This window comes from Artemia franciscana, chromosome 7, assembly GCF_032884065.1.
Source record: "Artemia franciscana chromosome 7, ASM3288406v1, whole genome shotgun sequence".
NCBI lineage: Eukaryota > Metazoa > Arthropoda > Branchiopoda > Anostraca > Artemiidae > Artemia > Artemia franciscana.
In genome coordinates this window covers 12,077,503-12,095,524 of record NC_088869.1, presented here as the reverse complement: position 1 = coordinate 12,095,524, position 18,022 = coordinate 12,077,503, and the positions used below count along the sequence as shown (strand labels likewise).

Genomic DNA, 18,022 nt, shown 5'->3' with positions numbered 1-18,022 from the left:
TTAAAAGTTAAGCCAAAAAAGTTTGGTTCAAGGAGACAATTATAAATTTAAACTGAGAGATTATTTAAAACTAATTTCAAAATTTTATAGTATTTTTCTAGTTTGAATTAAAAAATTTACATATTTCTGTAAACACCATAAATGTTTTTGCAGTTTATATAATAACCATAGCGATTCAGAAGGGAAAACTAAAATAAAAAAAAGAATTTTATTCAATGGAAATATAAAATTGGCTATAGAGATACTCACTATTTTAAATAACAAATACAGAAAAAAAACGTGAAGGGAATGAAGGAAATGTGTCAAGTTAATAATTGCAGCTGTTTATTCTTGAGATAGTTGCAAAAATTTTGCGCAGTTATTATGAAAAGAAACATCTGTAGGACGTTAGTAAGTAATTAATTAATAATTGATTTTTCTCTGACCAACATGTACAAATCATTAGTAACAGGTTTCAAGGAAGGAAAATATTACATAAAATGTCAACCAGAATTCAGATTTGCTCCCTTCCAATCATCAAAGTCAATCAATCAGTAATTTAATTAAAATATAAAAAACAAGTTTTTTTTTAGCTGAAAGTAGGGAGCGACATTAAAACTTAAAACGAACAGAAATTACTTCGTATATGAAAGGGGCTGCTTCCTCATCAACGCCCCGCTCTTTACGCTAAAGTTTGACTCTTTCTCTCAACTCTTCTTTTTAAAACAGTAAAAAACTTTAGCGTAAAGAGCAGGGCGTTAATGAGGAAGCAGCCGAAGTAATTTCTGTTCGCTTTAAGTTTTAATATCGCTCCTTACTTTCAGTTAAAAAAAATATTTTTTTTTATTTAATTTTTGAACGTTTAGAAGAGAAAGCGTTTAGAAGAGAAAGCGACCGGGACACAAGGAATGTTCGATTAGCAATCACCATCAACAAAGCACTGGGACACAAATGACGACCGGGACACAGGGGATATAAATGACCATCAGGACACTCAAAGAGAAATTACAGACCGGGACACCGGAACACAAATGACGAGCGGGACAAAAATGACGACCGGGACACCAGGACACAGAGAATATAAATGACGACCGGGACACTCAAAGAGAAACTACAGACTGTGACACCGGGACTCAGGGAGACTACAACAACGGGGACGCCGGGGGCAAAGGGGGATATTTAAATGACGACGGGGACACAGGGAATGTTCGATTAGCAATCACCATCAACAAAGCTCAAGGGCAATCATTAGAATAATGAGGCATAGATCTGAATACAGATTATTTTTCCCATAGACAATTATATGTTTCATGTTCAAGAGTCGGTAAACCTGACAATCTATTCATATACACAGACAATGGAACAACCAAGAATATTGTATATTCGCAAGTTTTACATAGTTAAATATATATATATATATATGTATATATATTCACAGTTGGGACACAGGGAAACAACTACAATGGCGCACACAAACATGACGTCAGTCGACACACACGTCCCAGTCGTCATTTTTATCCCGGTGTCCCAGTCTGTAATTTGTCTTTGAGTTTCCCGGTCGTCATTTATATTCCCTGTGTCCCGGTCTGTATATACATTTGTTTTTGAATTGGTACATGATGAAATAAATTTTTTGTTTTTTCCTTTTTTTTTAGTTTTTTTTTGGTTTTTATCTATTTTTTAGCTTTCTACTTTTTTTCTTTTTAGTTTTTTTGTATTTTTACCTTTTTTAGTTTTTTTTTATTTTTATTTTTTTTAGTTTTCTTTTTCTCCTTTATTTTTCAGTTTTTTTCCTTTTTTTAGTTTTTGCTTTTTCAGTATTTAGTTTTTTTTCTTTTTAGTTATTTTGCTGTTTTTACCCTGTTTTAGTTTTTTTTTTATTTTTTTTCTTTTTTAGTTTTTAATTTTTTACCTTTTTTAGTTTTTTTGTTTTTTAGCTTTTTAGTTTTTTTTTAGTTTTTTAGCTTTTTTAGTTTTTCTTGTAGTTTTTACCTGTTTTTTTTGTTGTTTTTTTTTAGTTTTTTTCTTTTTTAGCTTTTTTCCTTCTTTTGTATTAATGCTAAAGCCAAGGTTCGAACCTGGAACCTCTCGGACCTAGAACCTGGAACATAACGATTTACAAACTGAGCTACTGTATTTGTATCGGATTAACGACGCTTTTTGACTACTAAGGTCCCTGCGTCAGCCCTGTAGTGTATTCCTGCAGCATGGTTCGATCTCTGGGTCCCGTATTACCACGCTAAGGTCAAACCCACTGCGCCAACACAGGTTGAATTCGGCTTGAATTCGAGCTACTTCGGCTTGAATACATTCGTTTTTGAATTGGTATGTGATGAAACAATTCAGACGTCATATGCGGACAGTGACGTCACTCGACACACAGACAACTTATTTATATATATACTAGCTGTTGGGGTGGCGCTTCGCGCCACCCCAACACCTAGTTGGTGGGGGCGCTTCGAGCCCCCTCCAAGCCCCCCCCGCGCGCGTAAGTCGTTACGCGCCATAATAGTTACGCGCCATTGTAGTTGTGTCCCTATGTCCCACCTGTGAATATAGATAGATATATATATATATGGTTTTAACTACGTAAAACTTGCGAATATACAACATTCTTTGCTGTCCCATTGTCTTTGCATATAAATAGATTGTCAGGTTTACCGACTCTTGAACATGCAACACATAATGGTCCATGGGAAAACAATCTGTATTCAGATCTATACCTCATGATTCTAATGATTGCCCTTGAGCTTTGTTGATGGTGATTGCTAATCGACCATTCCCTGTCCCGGTGTCCCGGTCGTCATTTACATCCCCTTGTTTCCTCCGGTGTCCCCGTTGTAGTTGTGTCCCTGTGTCCCGGTCGTCATTTATATTCCCTGTGTCCCGGTCGTCATTTGTATCCCGGTGTCCCGGTCTGTATATACATTCGTTTTTTAGTTTTGTTTTTCTCCTTTATTTTTTTCCTTTTTTTTTCTTTTTTAGCTTATTTAGATTTTTAGATTTTTTAGTTTTTTTTTCTTTTTAGTTTTTTTGGCCCGGTCGTCATTTATATCCCCCTGTTTCCCCCGGTGTCCCCGTTGTAGTTGTGTCCCTGTGTCCCGGTCGTCATTTATATTCCCTGTGTCCCGGTCGTCATTTGTATCCCGGTGTACCGGTCTGTATATACATTCGTTTTTTAGTTTTGTTTTTCTCCTTTATTTTTTTCCTTTTTTTTTCTTTTTTAGTTTATTTAGATTTTTAGATTTTTTAGTTTTTTTATTAGTTTTTAGTTTTTTTTTTCTTTTTAGTTTTTTTGTAGTTTTTACCTTCTTTTTAGTTTTGTTAATTTTTTTTTTACTTATGTCCTGGTCGTCATTTATACTCCCTATGTCCCGGTGCTTTGTTGATTGCTAATCGAATTCAGTTTTTTTTTTAGTTTTTTATTGGTTTTTACCTTTATTTTAGCTTATTTTTCAGTTTTTTCCTTTTTTTTATTTTTTTTAGTTTTTAGTTTTTTTAGTTTTTTACCTTTTTTTAGTTTTTTTAGTTTTTTTAGTTTTTTAGCTTTTTTATTTTTTTTATTAGTTTTTAGTTTTTTTGTAGTTTTTGCCTTTTTTTTAGTTTTTTTAGTTTTTTAGCTTTTTTATTAGTTTTTAGTTTTTTTTGTAGTTTTTGCCTTTTTTTAGTTTGACAACTTATTTTTATATATATAGATAGTTTTTTTTTTTACTTATGTCCTGGTCGTCATTTATACTCCCTGTGTCCCGGTGCTTTGTTGATTGCTAATCGAACATTCCTTTTGTCCTGGTCGCTTTCTCTTTGAGTGTCGTCATTTATTAGTTTTTTCCTTTTTTTCTTTTTAGTTTTTTATTGGTTTTTACCTTTATTTTAGCTTATTTTTCAGTTTTTTCCTTTTTTTTAGTTTTTTTTTTATTTTTTATTTTTTTTATTTTTTTACCTTTTTTAGTTTTTTTAGTTTTTTTAGTTTTTTAGCTTTTTTACTTTTTTTATTAGTTTTTAGTTTTTTTTTGTAGTTTTTGCCTTTTTTTAGTTTTTTCAGTTTTTTTTTTAGTTTTTTATTGGTTTTTACCTTTATAGTTTTTTTAGTTTTTTAGCTTTTTTATTTTTTTTATTAGTTTTTAGTTTTTTTTGTAGTTTTTGCCTTTTTTTAGTTTTTTCAGTTTTGACGTCACCTGATCCAGTTTTTTCAGGTGACGTCAACTGACACATCCATCCACACATCCACAGACAGACAACTTATTTTTATATATATAGAAGATATATATATATATATATATATATATATATTATATATATATATATATATATATATATATATATATATATATATATTTATATATATATATATATATATATATATATATATATATATATATATATATATATATATATATTATATATATATTCATATATATATATATATATACATATATATATATATTACATATATATATATATATATATATATATATATATATATATATTATATATATATATATATATATATATATTATATATATATATATATACATATATATATATATGTATATATATATATATATATATATATATATATATATATATATATATATATATATATATATATATATATATATATATATATATATATATATATATATATATATATATATATATATATATATATATATATATATATATATATATAAACTATAATTTCAGTCCTACGATAGGGGTGTGGGCCAGAAATGATGTAATTTATGCTCTTGAAACATACTAAAAAAAAATAAGACGTCAGTCATAGGTTTTTTTTCAATAGGTTGTTATGTAATTTGCCTGTATCATAGACGCTAAAAAGATATAACCACTACTGAGGCAAATATGACATATGTATGCTCTTGAAATGGGGTCATATATATGACGTCACTCACGTCCTCCTCCCCCTCTCCATAATTAAGGCTCTTAGTGAATTTTCTCAAAACCCTGACCTTGCAAAAACCCTGACCTGATATATATATATATATATATATATATATATATATATATATATATATATATATATATATATATATATATATATATATAAATATTTATGTATAAATATATATATATATGCATATATATATATATACATATATATATATATATATATATATATATATATATATATATATATATATATATATGTATATATATATATATATATATATATATATATATATATATATATATATATATATATATATATATATATATATAAATATATATATATATATATATATATATATATATATATATATATATATATATATATATATATATATATATATATATATATATATATATATATATATATATATATATATATATATATATATATGAAAAGAGAAATCACCGATGCAACAGCACAAACACACACACAAAAAAAAAAGACAGAAGGAGAAAAGGAAGACTGTTTTCCTAAATTAGTGAATAATATAGACCAGCACTTGAATGAGGCCTCAACCCTACTCATCCATACAATCACATAGGTCAAACAGCATAGCCACACACAATCAACCATAAAGAATAAACCATGGACTGGCAGTCATGTCGTCAATAAGTATAAGTCGTCATTTACCAAACAATAGAAAAAATAATATAGACAAATAATTCAGAGGCAACACCCAACATAACGGCTCATCAGGAGATTACACTGGCCTATATAGGGTTTCACCACTCTAAATTCTCTATCCAGCACATTGTTGTGGCTACCACAGAATATCCATGGCATCCCCGCGTCAGGTATCACCCCCAAAATCATTCCTATGAAAAAAAACAGCAAATGTAAAACAACCAAGTAAAACCAAAACAAGCTTATCCTGTTAATATATCCCTCCCTTTAGCAACAATAGGTAAACTAAATATTATAAAATTACCAGATCACAAATATTAACACATTGCAAAAAACCTGAATGAACTAAACAATTATAGAATTCATCTTTACCATGTGGCTAATTTTTAAGAAAATCCGCAAAAAAACAATTATATATATATATATATATATATATATATATATATATTATATATATATATACATACATATATATACATATATATATATATATATATATATATATATATATATATATATATATATATATATATATATATTATATATATATATATATATATATATATATACGCGCGTATGTAGTTTTTTTTTGCTCTTGAATATAATTTTGTATATGTGTCTAGTTTTGTATGCTCTTGAAATATACTAAAAAAATATGACGCCAGTCATATGATTTTTTTTCAATAATGTGGTTCTTGTGTTATTTGTCTGTATCATAGTGTTTAAAAAGATACAATCACTACTTAGGCGAATTTGCCGTATTCATCGTCTTGAAAAGGGGTCAAATATATGACATCCCGCACGCCTCCTATAATTAAGGCTCTTAACGAATATTCTTTTTAGCCTATATAGATTCTTTTTTAGACAGGAAAATTTCCGGAAGACCGGAAATTTTCCGGTCTTCATATTCTTGAACTCGACAAAAATGTTTATGATTAGATATAACTATGATTAAAATTGTTGTTGCCACTGAGTTCCAACAATGAATTAACAGTTGTCGAGAAAAAAAATTGTTTAGTTAATTAATTAGTGGATTGTGCTGTGAGTGAATGTCAAAAGAGTTAAGTTGACCATTCAAAAAATGAAATCTATCGAACTCTACTTTTTTTTACATCTACCTATAGCACAAGCGACCAACCAACTGCCTCTTGTCTTATTTGAAAAAAAACTCCTAATTCGGAAGCAAAATAGTGTATTTTCGAAAAATAAATAAAAAGCAAAATAGTGTATTTCTTTGTGTTTCACTTATTTGAATACTTAATTATTACACCATTAATTATTATTATTTTCATATTACAGTGTAATATGAAAAAATAATAGAACTAAAATTAAACGTCAATAAATTAATGTAATTTCTATAAGGTCAATCACAAAATAGTCATGATTTTAATGTTAGGGATGGACTTGACGGATTGACATCAGATTATCAATATTTAGCCACGGATTTGTCAGGAATTACCACAAATCTCTCCTTTATGTAATATTCAATCTGCTTCTTGTTTTGTCAAAAGGTTCGTTACGAAAATAAAACTTATTTTTAACAAGATATGACAGGGAAATGCTATCAAAAGCTTTATCGGAATCCCCCGCAATCCAGGCATTTTTGGGGCAATTCTGCTTGCAGCCAAAACATTTGATGCCCTCTTTTTGAATCCAACCTTTGCTCTTTTCATCAAACAGATTTAGGATCGGTGGTGGCATTTCTATCGTTATCGTTCTATCGTTATCTATCGTATTAGGATCTTCAAATCATATTTTGAAGTTGTTCAATAAAAAAAGACAATCTTTTTCAAGTGAAAGTAGGGAGTAACATTATAAGTTAAAACGAACTGAAATTGTTTTGTATATGTGGTGGGCTGCGCCTCTTAAATAAGTCACTCTTTGCGCTAAAATATCTTAGAAATTTTAGAAAACACAAAATGTATTTTGAATTAGCATAAAAATTTGACTCTTTTGACGCGTCTATTTTTATACAAACTCTGTTTTCCAAATTCGGTAATTATTAAGCTGCTTCGCTCCTTACTTACAGTTTGTCATCACAAACTGTTTGATCATGATGCTTAGTTATCAACGTCTGTCTGAGTATCCTCTCAAAAATAATCAAAAAAAAAGCTTCAAGTTCTTGTGATTTTGTGAAATTAATTTATAAAATTTTTTTCACAAAACAAGTTTTTTACTACAGACACAAAACAAGAAATAAGCTAATTAGCAACACTTGCAACACTTATAAAGTGCAAATGACGCAGTCGACTTCATACTTTTACAGTTAGGAGATGGGGAAGCAGGCAGCAGCTACCATGGCATTCTTCTGCTGATAAGTTTGAAAATGTGCACTGAATAATATTCAACCTTCACTTTTACTTTTACTTTTTATGGCACTTGGTATCTACCAAGTGACATATAGCGATCGCAAATTCTGTCGGTCTGTCAGTCCCGGTTTTGCTAGCTTAGGCACTTCCAGATAAGTTAGGACGATGAAATTTGACAGGCGTACCAGGAACCTGACCATATTAAATTACTGCTACTACTACTACTACTCTTAAGTCACTGCAGCACCAAGCCGCCTCGGGCCAACACAGCTACGCACACTCCTCCAACCTAATCTATTCAAGACCTCCCTCTTTACACCCTCCCAGGAAGTTCCTATTCCCTTTAAATCTTTATTTATGACATCCTTCCAACCCAGACAAGGACGACCTGCTTTCCGTGTAGCCCTAGACGGCTGGCCAAAAAGCATAATCTTCGGCAATCTGTCATCCTTCATCCACAGAACTTGGCCTAGCCATCCCAACCTCTCTTTCATTATAGCCCTAGAAAGCGGGATGAACCACATTTTTTGTACAACCTACTGTTTGAAATACCATCAGTCAGCCGGGTACCCAGAACAATCCGTAGGCAATTTTTGTGGAAAACATCTTGTAAATTTTCATCTGCTTTTCGGAGCGCCCATGCTTCAGAGCCATATTTGACCACTGTCATCACCGTTGCTTCCCATATTCTAACTTGGTTTGCTAACTTATCTTTCTATTCTTCCAAACTTTTTTTTAACTGTGAAAATACCCTGAGCCTTAGCTATTCTACTTTTAACATTTTCACTGCTCCCGCCGTCTTTACTAACAATACTACCAAGGTAAGTGAAGCTGCCAGCCTGATCAATCTTTTCGTTACCCAACGTCACCTTTACGTCTTGACTTATTCCTAGCCTTAGTGACTTAGTCTTCTTCATATTAATTTTCAAGCCTGTTCTACCCTGAACTCGCAAAACCTTTAAAAATTCATTCATTTTGCTCACATTTTCATCTAATATGCTTAAATCATCAGCATAATATAAGTCTAGGAGCGTTTTTCCTCCCCATTTGATTCTGTGGTCTCCAATTGCCTTTCCTGTGCTCCTTAAGACGAATTCCATCAAAATGATCCATATAAAGGGGGATAGAACACAACCCTGGTTAACTCCTGATTTAATACAAAACCAGTTGTTAACCTCATTTTCTACCTAAACCGCAGCAGTATTATTCTCGTATATAGCACAAATCCCTAATGGATTTTTCTGGTATGTCATATAAGGATAAAACCTTCGCTAACGCTCTTCTTGCTGTTGATCGATAAAACTGAGGACCAAAGGTGTTTGACAACGAAGGGACTCAATTATTAACCTAAGAGTGAACATTTGGTCGACATATCCTTTACTTTTTCTAAAACCGCACCCTTAAAACTTTTCTTCCCTTAAAACTTTATCTACAGCATCTTTCAGTCATATCAGACTAAAATCTTGATAATTACGACACTCACTTGTTACCTTTCTTGTACAGTGGTTTAAATAAGGTTCTTAATGATATTTCATGCTTAGAAGGTTATCGTGTCTCAGAGCTCTTTTTTCGATCCTGACTGGATCTGGTGATATGGGGGGGGGATGGGTGGGGCTTAAAATCTTGGAAAACGCTTATAGTGGAGGGATTGGGATGAAACTTGGTGGGAAGAATTAGCAGAAGTCTTAGGTATGTGATTGACATAACCGGAACTGATCTACTCTATTTCGAGGAGCTGGGGGGGGGGGGGATTAATTCAGAAAATTTGAAAAAATGATGTATTTTAACTTACGGAGGAGTGATCGGATCTTAATGAAATTTCATATTTAGAAGGACCTCGTAACTCAGTCTCTTATTTTAAATCCCAACCGGATCCAGAGTCATTAAGGGGAAGTTGGGGGGGGGGGGTGGACCGCAAATTTTGGAAAACACTTAAAGCGAGGAGATCAGGATGAAACTTGGTGGAAAGAATAAAACGATTCCAAGATACGTGACTGACATAACAAGACCTGCTCTGGATCCGGTGACATTGGGGGAGCTGGGGGGGGGACCTAAAATCTTGGAAAACGCTTAGAGTGGAGGGATCAGGATGAAACTTGGCGGGAAAAATAAGCAGAAGTCCTAGATACGTGATTGATATAACCAGAATGGATCCACTGTAGTTGGAGGAGTCGGGGGGGGGGAGGGTTAATTCTGAAAAATTAGAAAAAAGAGGTATTTTTCACTTACGAAGGAGTGATGGGATCTTAATGAAATTTTATATTTAGAAGGACCTCGTAACTCAGATCTCTTATTTAAAATCCCGACTAGATCCAGTGTCATTTGGGGGGGGGGGGCATAGCGGGGGAGGGGAAATCTTGGAGAAAACGATTGGAGAGATCAGGATGAAACTTGGTGGGAAGAATAGAAACCTGACCATGATACGTGACTGACATAACCGGACCGGATCCACTATCTTTGGTGGAGTTGGGGGGGGGGGGGGAGTAATTCGGAAAAACTAGAAAAATTAGGTATTTGTAACTTACTTACGGGTGATCAGATCCTAATCAAATTTGATGTTTAGAAGGATCTTGTGGTTTAGAGGTGTTATTTTAAATCACGACCAGATCCGGTGACATTGGGGGGATATGCAGAAGGAAACCGGAATTCTTGGAAAACTTGAAAATTGTGGTATCTTTGTCTCACGAATGGGTGATCGGATCTTAATAGAACTTGATATATAAAAGGATCTTGTGTTTCAGATGTTCCATGTTCAATTCGAATCGGATCCGGAGACATCGGATCGAGGGGGGAAACAAAAATCTTGGAAAACACTTAGAGTGGAGAGATCGGGATAAAACTTGATGAGAAGATTAAGCACAAGCTATAGATACGTGATTGACATGATTGGAATGTCGGACATAATTGGAAAATCGGGATGAAAGATATAGATACGTAAGTTATAGAACTTGGTGGGTAGAATATGCAAATGTCGTAAATATGTGATTGATGTAACCGTACTGGATCCGCTCTCTTTGGGAGATTTAGGGGCTGGGGTTCAGTGTTTTGTCGAATTTGGTGCTTCTGGACGTGCTAGGACGATGAAAATTGGTAGGTGTATCAGGAAGGTGTACAAATTGACCTGATAAAGTCGTTTTCCCCGATTAGGCTATCTGGGTGGCTGAAGGGAATGGAAAAATTTGAAAAAATGAGGTATTTATAACTTACGAGTGGGTGATCGGATGCTATTGAATTTTGATGTTTAGAAGGACCTCGTGACTCAGAGCTCTTATTTTAATTCGCGACCGGCATTAAGCCTCTGATTTTCCTTTTAAATCAATCTATTGATTCTTAGAATTTTGCTAGAGCTCATACCGTATGAACTCTTGGCTCTTGGCTGTTTCGGCCTCGTTACAAGTGTCATATAAGCTCTTAGCTCTTGTTTAGTAGATACTGTGTTCTTGTAATTATAAGGTAAGGTCATTCAATCTTTGGACAAATCTGTCAAATGTGCCATGTCTAATTTTGATTTCATGAGGCTTTCTTTTAAATCTGAATCTTTACTTCCCAGAAGCTCTAAAACTAATTCAAAAATTGATTAATTTTTTTTAACTTGCGCTATTCGATAACTAGCGTACTCCAACATGTAAGGGCATTCATGTTGCCTCAGAAGTCTTCCTCAATGTGATCATTGTGTAAATAAATGCATATGCAGTGTATTACTTTTTATTTAGTTGACTGTATTAATAATAATTTTCAACTATTTGTGCAATCTATCAGCCAAATTTCTCGCTACTAGCGAGTTATGGTTACTGTTTTTTATGAGTATTACGAATAACAGACATTGAACTGCTTAAAATATTATCTGCCTACTCTGATAGATGAAGTCAAGCCTAAATTATAATTTTTCACTAACTAAAACAGATAAATTTCCGTTGACCCCTGCTCACGAATTGTAAATCTGTATTATTTTGTCATGTCAGCGTAGATATTTGTCGAGTCTTCCGTGGACTCCTGGGCTCCACCTGCACTACTTTCAAAAACACTGATTTAGAGCCTTAGTTTTGAAAAAAAATTGTGTGAATGACTTCTCATTCATATGCATTTAAAGTCCAAAAAAGATACATGATATTATTGCAATGACGTCATAACTTGTATAAAACGTGTTGTATTCATACAAAAATTTTTGTTAGCATAAATAATACCAGGCGGATGAACCGAAAAAATATACCGAGTTAATGGCCATTTGACCTTCCTTTTGGTGAATACTTGTAATATTTTTTTGGAAACAAAATTTAAATATCGTAGCTGGGGCGGAGCATCAAGATTTTAGATTGTTAGCCGGTTTAAAGGCTTAATTTTGGAGAAAAAATTATTTTTTATATGAACGATATCACATTTGTTTGCATATCTATTCATTCTGTTTCCATTATTAGTATTAATAATTCTGCTTAGTGCAATGGATAGCGATTCCGACTTCTAAGGTCCGAATCTTCTACGGCCCGACTTCTAATCCGACTTCTAATGCCCGAGGGGCGCAGATCCAAATCTTGGAGTAGTCGAGTTTTTCTTTGATTTGTTTTTCCATTGTAAAATATTTCTGAGATATTTATGTGAATCACGTCACAAATACTTGGAATTGTTATAATAAATTTCGATGAAGACGAGTGTTTGTACTAAATATTTTCTAACTACGCTATAGTTCAATTTTATTTTCGATAGCAAAGAACAATGTGTCAAGATAGAAATTTAAAGAAATGTCTTTATGTTTTCATCAAGCGAAGCTCTGTTACCTGGGACCTCTATATTTAATGCAGCTCTCAAACTTGAATTAGTAAGCATTAAAAGCTCTCGAGATGAGCTACAAAATACTCCTAGTTTGAAACCTGGTGTAAATTGAGCAAGTATTGGATAAATCTTTCTGTTCTTTGTTCGAAAAGTCGCCTCACATGAAATGGATCTATCTCCATATCATCATCATTTGTACCCGTTAGTTTGGGCAGATGTCTCTGAGACTTTTATGCGAGATGCTTGTACACTTCTTGGACTAAGTATTGACAGTCCATTAGCTGTTTGGTAAGTTTGGTTTATTCTTTGAAAAACAAGGCCGCATCCAGTTGGAAGGGGGAGAGGGTGGAGGAAGTGGAACCCACTCCCCAATTGTTTGTCTCGTAAAAATGTAACAAAAATGAATATAAACAAATTTTCGATGTGTTTTTTAGAGTTTTGTTAACCCCCCCCCGATAAAAAATCCTTTTGTAAGCCCCATCAACCCCCCCCTCGAAGAAAATTCCTGGATACGGCCCTGTCAGAAAATATTATGTCCAAGGGCCTCTTAACTTAACTAGAATAAATAGGTTGATAAAATCAGTGCCATCAATAAAAGTAGCACAAAACCATAAAGTGGCTAAGTCTATTTGGGCTGAATATTTTGTAATTGAGTAATTTTTGTTGAAGTGCTATACATTACATTGGCTTAGAATATGCGCTTTTAAATCATGACACATTCCGCCGTTTGCTGTTTTTTTTGGGGGGGAGGTGGATATGGAAGGTGGTTTCTAGGGTATGCGTGCCTCTACCCTGGAAGATCGAAAGTTTTTCTAAATATAGGAATTAGAGGGCCAAAAATACCGGTGGGGGGATAAAGTTTTGTTGATTTACATCTTCAATCATTAGTTTTGTTGATGCCCATCTCCAAATTATCTAATGCAAAAAAATCTACAGTTTGGTCTTAAAATTGCCTTGTAATGGTTACATCTTCAAGTTATTAAATACAAAAAAATATACGGTTTGGTCTTAAAATTAGGCTTGTAATGGCTTCATTTCGAATTATTGAATGAAAAAAATCTATGGTTTGGTCTTAAAATATCCTTGTAAGGGCTACAGCTTCAAATCACGTCTTGAAATTATTAAATACAAAAACTCTATGTTTGGGTCTTAAAGTTGTTTTGTAACGGCCATATCTCTAAATTACATCTTCAAATTATCAAACAGTTCGTGGTAACGAACTGTAGAAAGGAGGCTCAATATTAAACGAAACTCTAGAAAATGGAATTTTGATACATCAAAAGAATTGGATTTTTATGCTGATTTCAAAAAGAAAAATTTTATCAAATTTAGTCTTGCCCATCAAAAGTTACGACCTTGAGTAAATTTGCCTTTTTTTGGAAAATAGGGGGAAACACCCCCTAAAAGTCATGGGATTAACAAAAATCACACCATCGCATTCAGCGTATCAGAGGACCCTACCGTAGGAATTTCAAGCTCCTTTCTACAGAAATGAGGAACTGAGTATTTTTTGCCAGAAGACAGATCACGGGTGCGTGTTTGTTGGTTTGTTTTTGTTCCCAGGGGTGATCGTATCGACCAAGTGTTCCTAGAGTGTCGCGAGAGGGCTCATTCTACTAGAAATTAAAAGTTTTAGTGCCCCTCTCAAGTGACCAAAAATTGGAGGGCACCTAGGCCCCCTTCCATGCTAATTTTTTTCCCAAAGTCAACGGATCAAAATTTTTAGATGGCCATTTTGTTCAACGTAGTCAAAAAACATAATAACTATGTCTCTGGGGCTGACTTACTCCCCCTAGTCCCCGGGGAAGGGGCTGCAAGTTACTAACTTTGACCAGGGCTAACAAACAGTAATGGTTATTAGGAAGTGTACATACCTTTTCAGGGGAATTTTTTGGTTGGAGGGGGGAGGGGTTGAGGGGAAAGGCTACGCGAGAGAATCTTCCCTTGGAGGAATTTGTCATGGGAGAAGAGAAATTCCATGAAGGGGTGCAGGATCCTCTAGCATTATTAAAAAAAAAACAATGAAAAAATAAATATGAATAAGTTTTCTCAACTGAATGTACGGGCCAGAATTAAAACTAAAATGAACAGAGATTATTAAACATATGGGGGGTTCATCTCCTCCTAAATACCTCGCTCTTTACGCTAAAGTATTTTTAGTAATTTTAATCATTTATTCTACAGCCTTTGTGATTCAGGGGTCATTCTGAAAGAATTTGGACAAAATTAAGGCTGTAGTTTAAAGAGCGAGGTATTAACGAGAAGGCAAACCCCCTCATATACATAATAAAAAATATACGAATATAGGAGTTGGTTACGTAAGTTAATTTGTAAGTTGCGTATATTTGTTTCTAATAAAAACGCTCGTTAAAAACTAAAAATGTATAGTTGCCTTTTTAAGTAACCGATAAATTTGAGGGCTACTAGGCCTCCTCCCCCACACTTTTTCCCAAAATCGTCTGATCAAAAGTATGAGAATGCCATTTAGCAAAAAATAATCCACAAATTTTGTTTTAATTATTTGTTTGCGGAGAACCAAAATCAAGCATGCATTAATTCGTTCAGAAATTAATTTAAAAAAAAAACAAGTTTTTTTTTTAACTGAAAGTAAGGGGCGACATTAAAACTTCCTCCTCAGCACCCCGCTCTTTATGCTAAAGCTATTTACTGTTTTATAAAGCAGAATTGAGAGAAAGAGTCAAACTTTAGATAAAGAGTGGGGTGATGAGGAGGGAATGGCCCCTTTCATACACAGAGTAATTTCTGTTTGTTTTAAGTTTTAATGTCGCTCTTTACTTTCAGTTAAAAAAACTTATTTTTTTTATTGAATTAAATACAGAAGATCTACGATTCGGTCTTAAATTACCTTATGACGGCTAAAGGAACGCTCCGCATCCACTGATATAATGGGTGCATACTTGAAACAGTAGCTACACCATCTATTTTGGTCATTTCTTGAGAATGGAGCTTTGTTATGGAGTGTGTTAAAAAACAATCATTTGAAGAAACGTAAGCGAAGTTAGTCTTTAGAGTGAGTTGTTCCATTATTGCTTTAACTTGTTCTATTGCCATAGCCGAGGATGATTCTAATTCAGAGAACATTTTTAATTGAGGCAACAAATCGGGATCGTGGGATACAAGCTCAATTGTCAAGAAGTTCGTCGGTTTCCACGTCTTTAGGAGAAATTATAAAAATAGAAAACTCAGAAGGTAATTAATTTTGTGAAGGGTATAATTGGACTCTCACAGTCTTTGTTGTGTTTGAATTTGTGGTTGTGTTTTGATATTGTTGACTGTTGTGTTTATCGAAACACCCCTTAAAAGTCATAGGATCTTAACGAAAATCACACCAACGCATTCACCGTATCAGAGAACTCTATCGTAGGAATTTCAAGCTCTTTTCTACAGAAATGAGGAACTTAGTATTTTTTGCCGGAAGACAGATCAAGGGTGCGTGTTTGTTTGTTGTTGTTATTTTTCCAGGGGTGATCATATCGACCAAGTGGTCCTAGAATGTCATCTTTTCCACATCTTTTCCACAAAAATAATAATTTAGTGCTTCTGTTCAAAACAGCAATCGAATTGTTGCCTACTGATACGCATAAAATTTTTATTTCTGCTGACAAAGCGCCTACTGCTGAACATGTGCGTAGATACAATGCTCCAACTATCAACGATGTGGCAATCGTTAAGGTCGGTGATCAGTTCTTACCTGAGTTATTATTCTTTATAGGACAAAACAATCAGTTGACAAGAATTGCTGAAACTCATCGATGCTACGATGCCCTACAATCTCCGCATATGACGTCACTATAAGTATAAACAGCTTTGTGTATGACGTCATTATAGGTATATAAGGGGGCGATTCAAAGAGAAATTTCAGTATAAATCCTACAATGGCAGAAGAAACAGACGAGGAAGCTCCTCAATGAGTTAATTCAAAAAGAAATTTTAGTATAAATCCTACAATGGCGGAAGAAACTGCCGAGGAAGCTGCTCAAAGAATTAATGCCAAAAGGTTTGTGGCTAATAGAGAAAAGTAAAAAAAGAAGGCATGCTGAAAAATCCCAACAACGCCTAGCTGTTTGGTACGCCCATTTTTAGTTGTAGCACGTGTGGTGGAAATCCTGAAAGATCCACGGAATTTAAAAATTCAGATGGATAATTAACCACTTCATTTGGTTCCAAAACTGTGTCGACTGACTTGTAAAGGACTGCCTGGTCTCGAATCTTGGTCAAAACAATATTGTTGATTTCGTGGACGTCTATATTATTGGGTGCGAGAATCGTTCTTTCACTTAGCCATTTATTATTTTTATAATTTTTTAGAATATTCGGAAATACTTATTCAATCAATTCATTTTTGGACGTCACTAAATTACAGAAATCAGCAGGTAGTTGTATACGTCCTGAAATTGAGTCTACTGGGAGCTTTCCGTTTCCAATTGCCAGCAATTGATCTGAAAAAGTTTGACCAGAGTCATCATTTTGCAATCGGACACGCATATTTGTAGTTAATTTTAATGTTTTTACGTGTGCCCATAAATTAGAATTTTTCAGGCAAGCATTCATTTCGTCTGCAGGAGTTGATCTAGGTATTATAGGTAATGTTTGCCTGAAATCTCCCACAAGCAATATTAATGTGCTGCCAAAGGGTTTCGACTTCCCTCGCAAATCTTTCAAGCATTGATCCAGAGCCTCGAGGGATTTTTTGTGTGCCATTGTGCACTCATCCCAAATAATAAGTTTGCATTGCTGCAATACTTTACCCATCCCAGATAATTTGGAAATATTGCACGTGGGGTTTCTGTAGAATGCAAATTCAGAGGCAATTTCAAGGCGGAAAGAGCAGTTCTTCCACCAGGCAGCAATGTTGCGGCTATTCCGGACGACGCAATTGCCAACGCTATATCATTTTTTGATCGAATTGATGCCAGAATCAGTTTTATCACAAACTTTTTACCAGTACCTCCTGGCGCATCCAAAAAGAAAATTTCTCCAACGTTGTTATCGACACAATGCATTATCGTATCATAAATGTCTTTTTGTTCTTACGTTAACTTGGAAATGTTATTTTGTACATACGACAATAGATCACTCATACTGTAACTTTGTTCACGATCCAATTCTACACATGTCGAAACAGCAGCGATACGGTTAGGTGAAGGCATTCCCAAATCCTGAAGAGGTTTGTTTGCCATACGTACGCACAAATCTTCTATAATAACTAAAGTGTAGTTATAAATTTCTGATGTAAAATCAAAAGTCATATCTGACGTCTCTAACTGTTTTCGATGGAGTATATCTTCGGACATTTTTGACTTATATTTTTCCTGTAACTCTGTAGGAGCTGATGGAGAGCAAGTTGTTA

The 18,022-nt window shown here is 33.8% G+C and overlaps 1 protein-coding gene and 1 long non-coding RNA gene across 4 annotated transcripts in view; both read left to right on the top strand.

The window, feature by feature from the left end:
- Positions 1–3,959: 3,959 nt before the first annotated feature.
- The window catches only part of LOC136028603 (uncharacterized), a 135,627-nt gene continuing 121,564 nt past the window's right edge, over positions 3,960–18,022 (top strand). Inside the window, exon 1 of the long non-coding RNA XR_010617845.1 lies at positions 3,960–4,172. This is a non-coding gene — a long non-coding RNA (uncharacterized LOC136028603). The remainder of the gene's footprint in view (positions 4,173–18,022) is intronic.
- LOC136028602 (E3 ubiquitin-protein ligase RMND5A-like) overlaps positions 12,758–18,022 on the top strand; it is a 50,603-nt gene continuing 45,338 nt past the window's right edge. For all 3 annotated transcript variants that reach the window (XM_065706431.1, XM_065706433.1, XM_065706430.1), the window contains exon 1: positions 12,758–12,939. In XM_065706431.1, the coding sequence (XP_065562503.1) occupies positions 12,818–12,939 (122 nt within the window). In that variant the 5' untranslated portion in view covers positions 12,758–12,817. The remainder of the gene's footprint in view (positions 12,940–18,022) is intronic.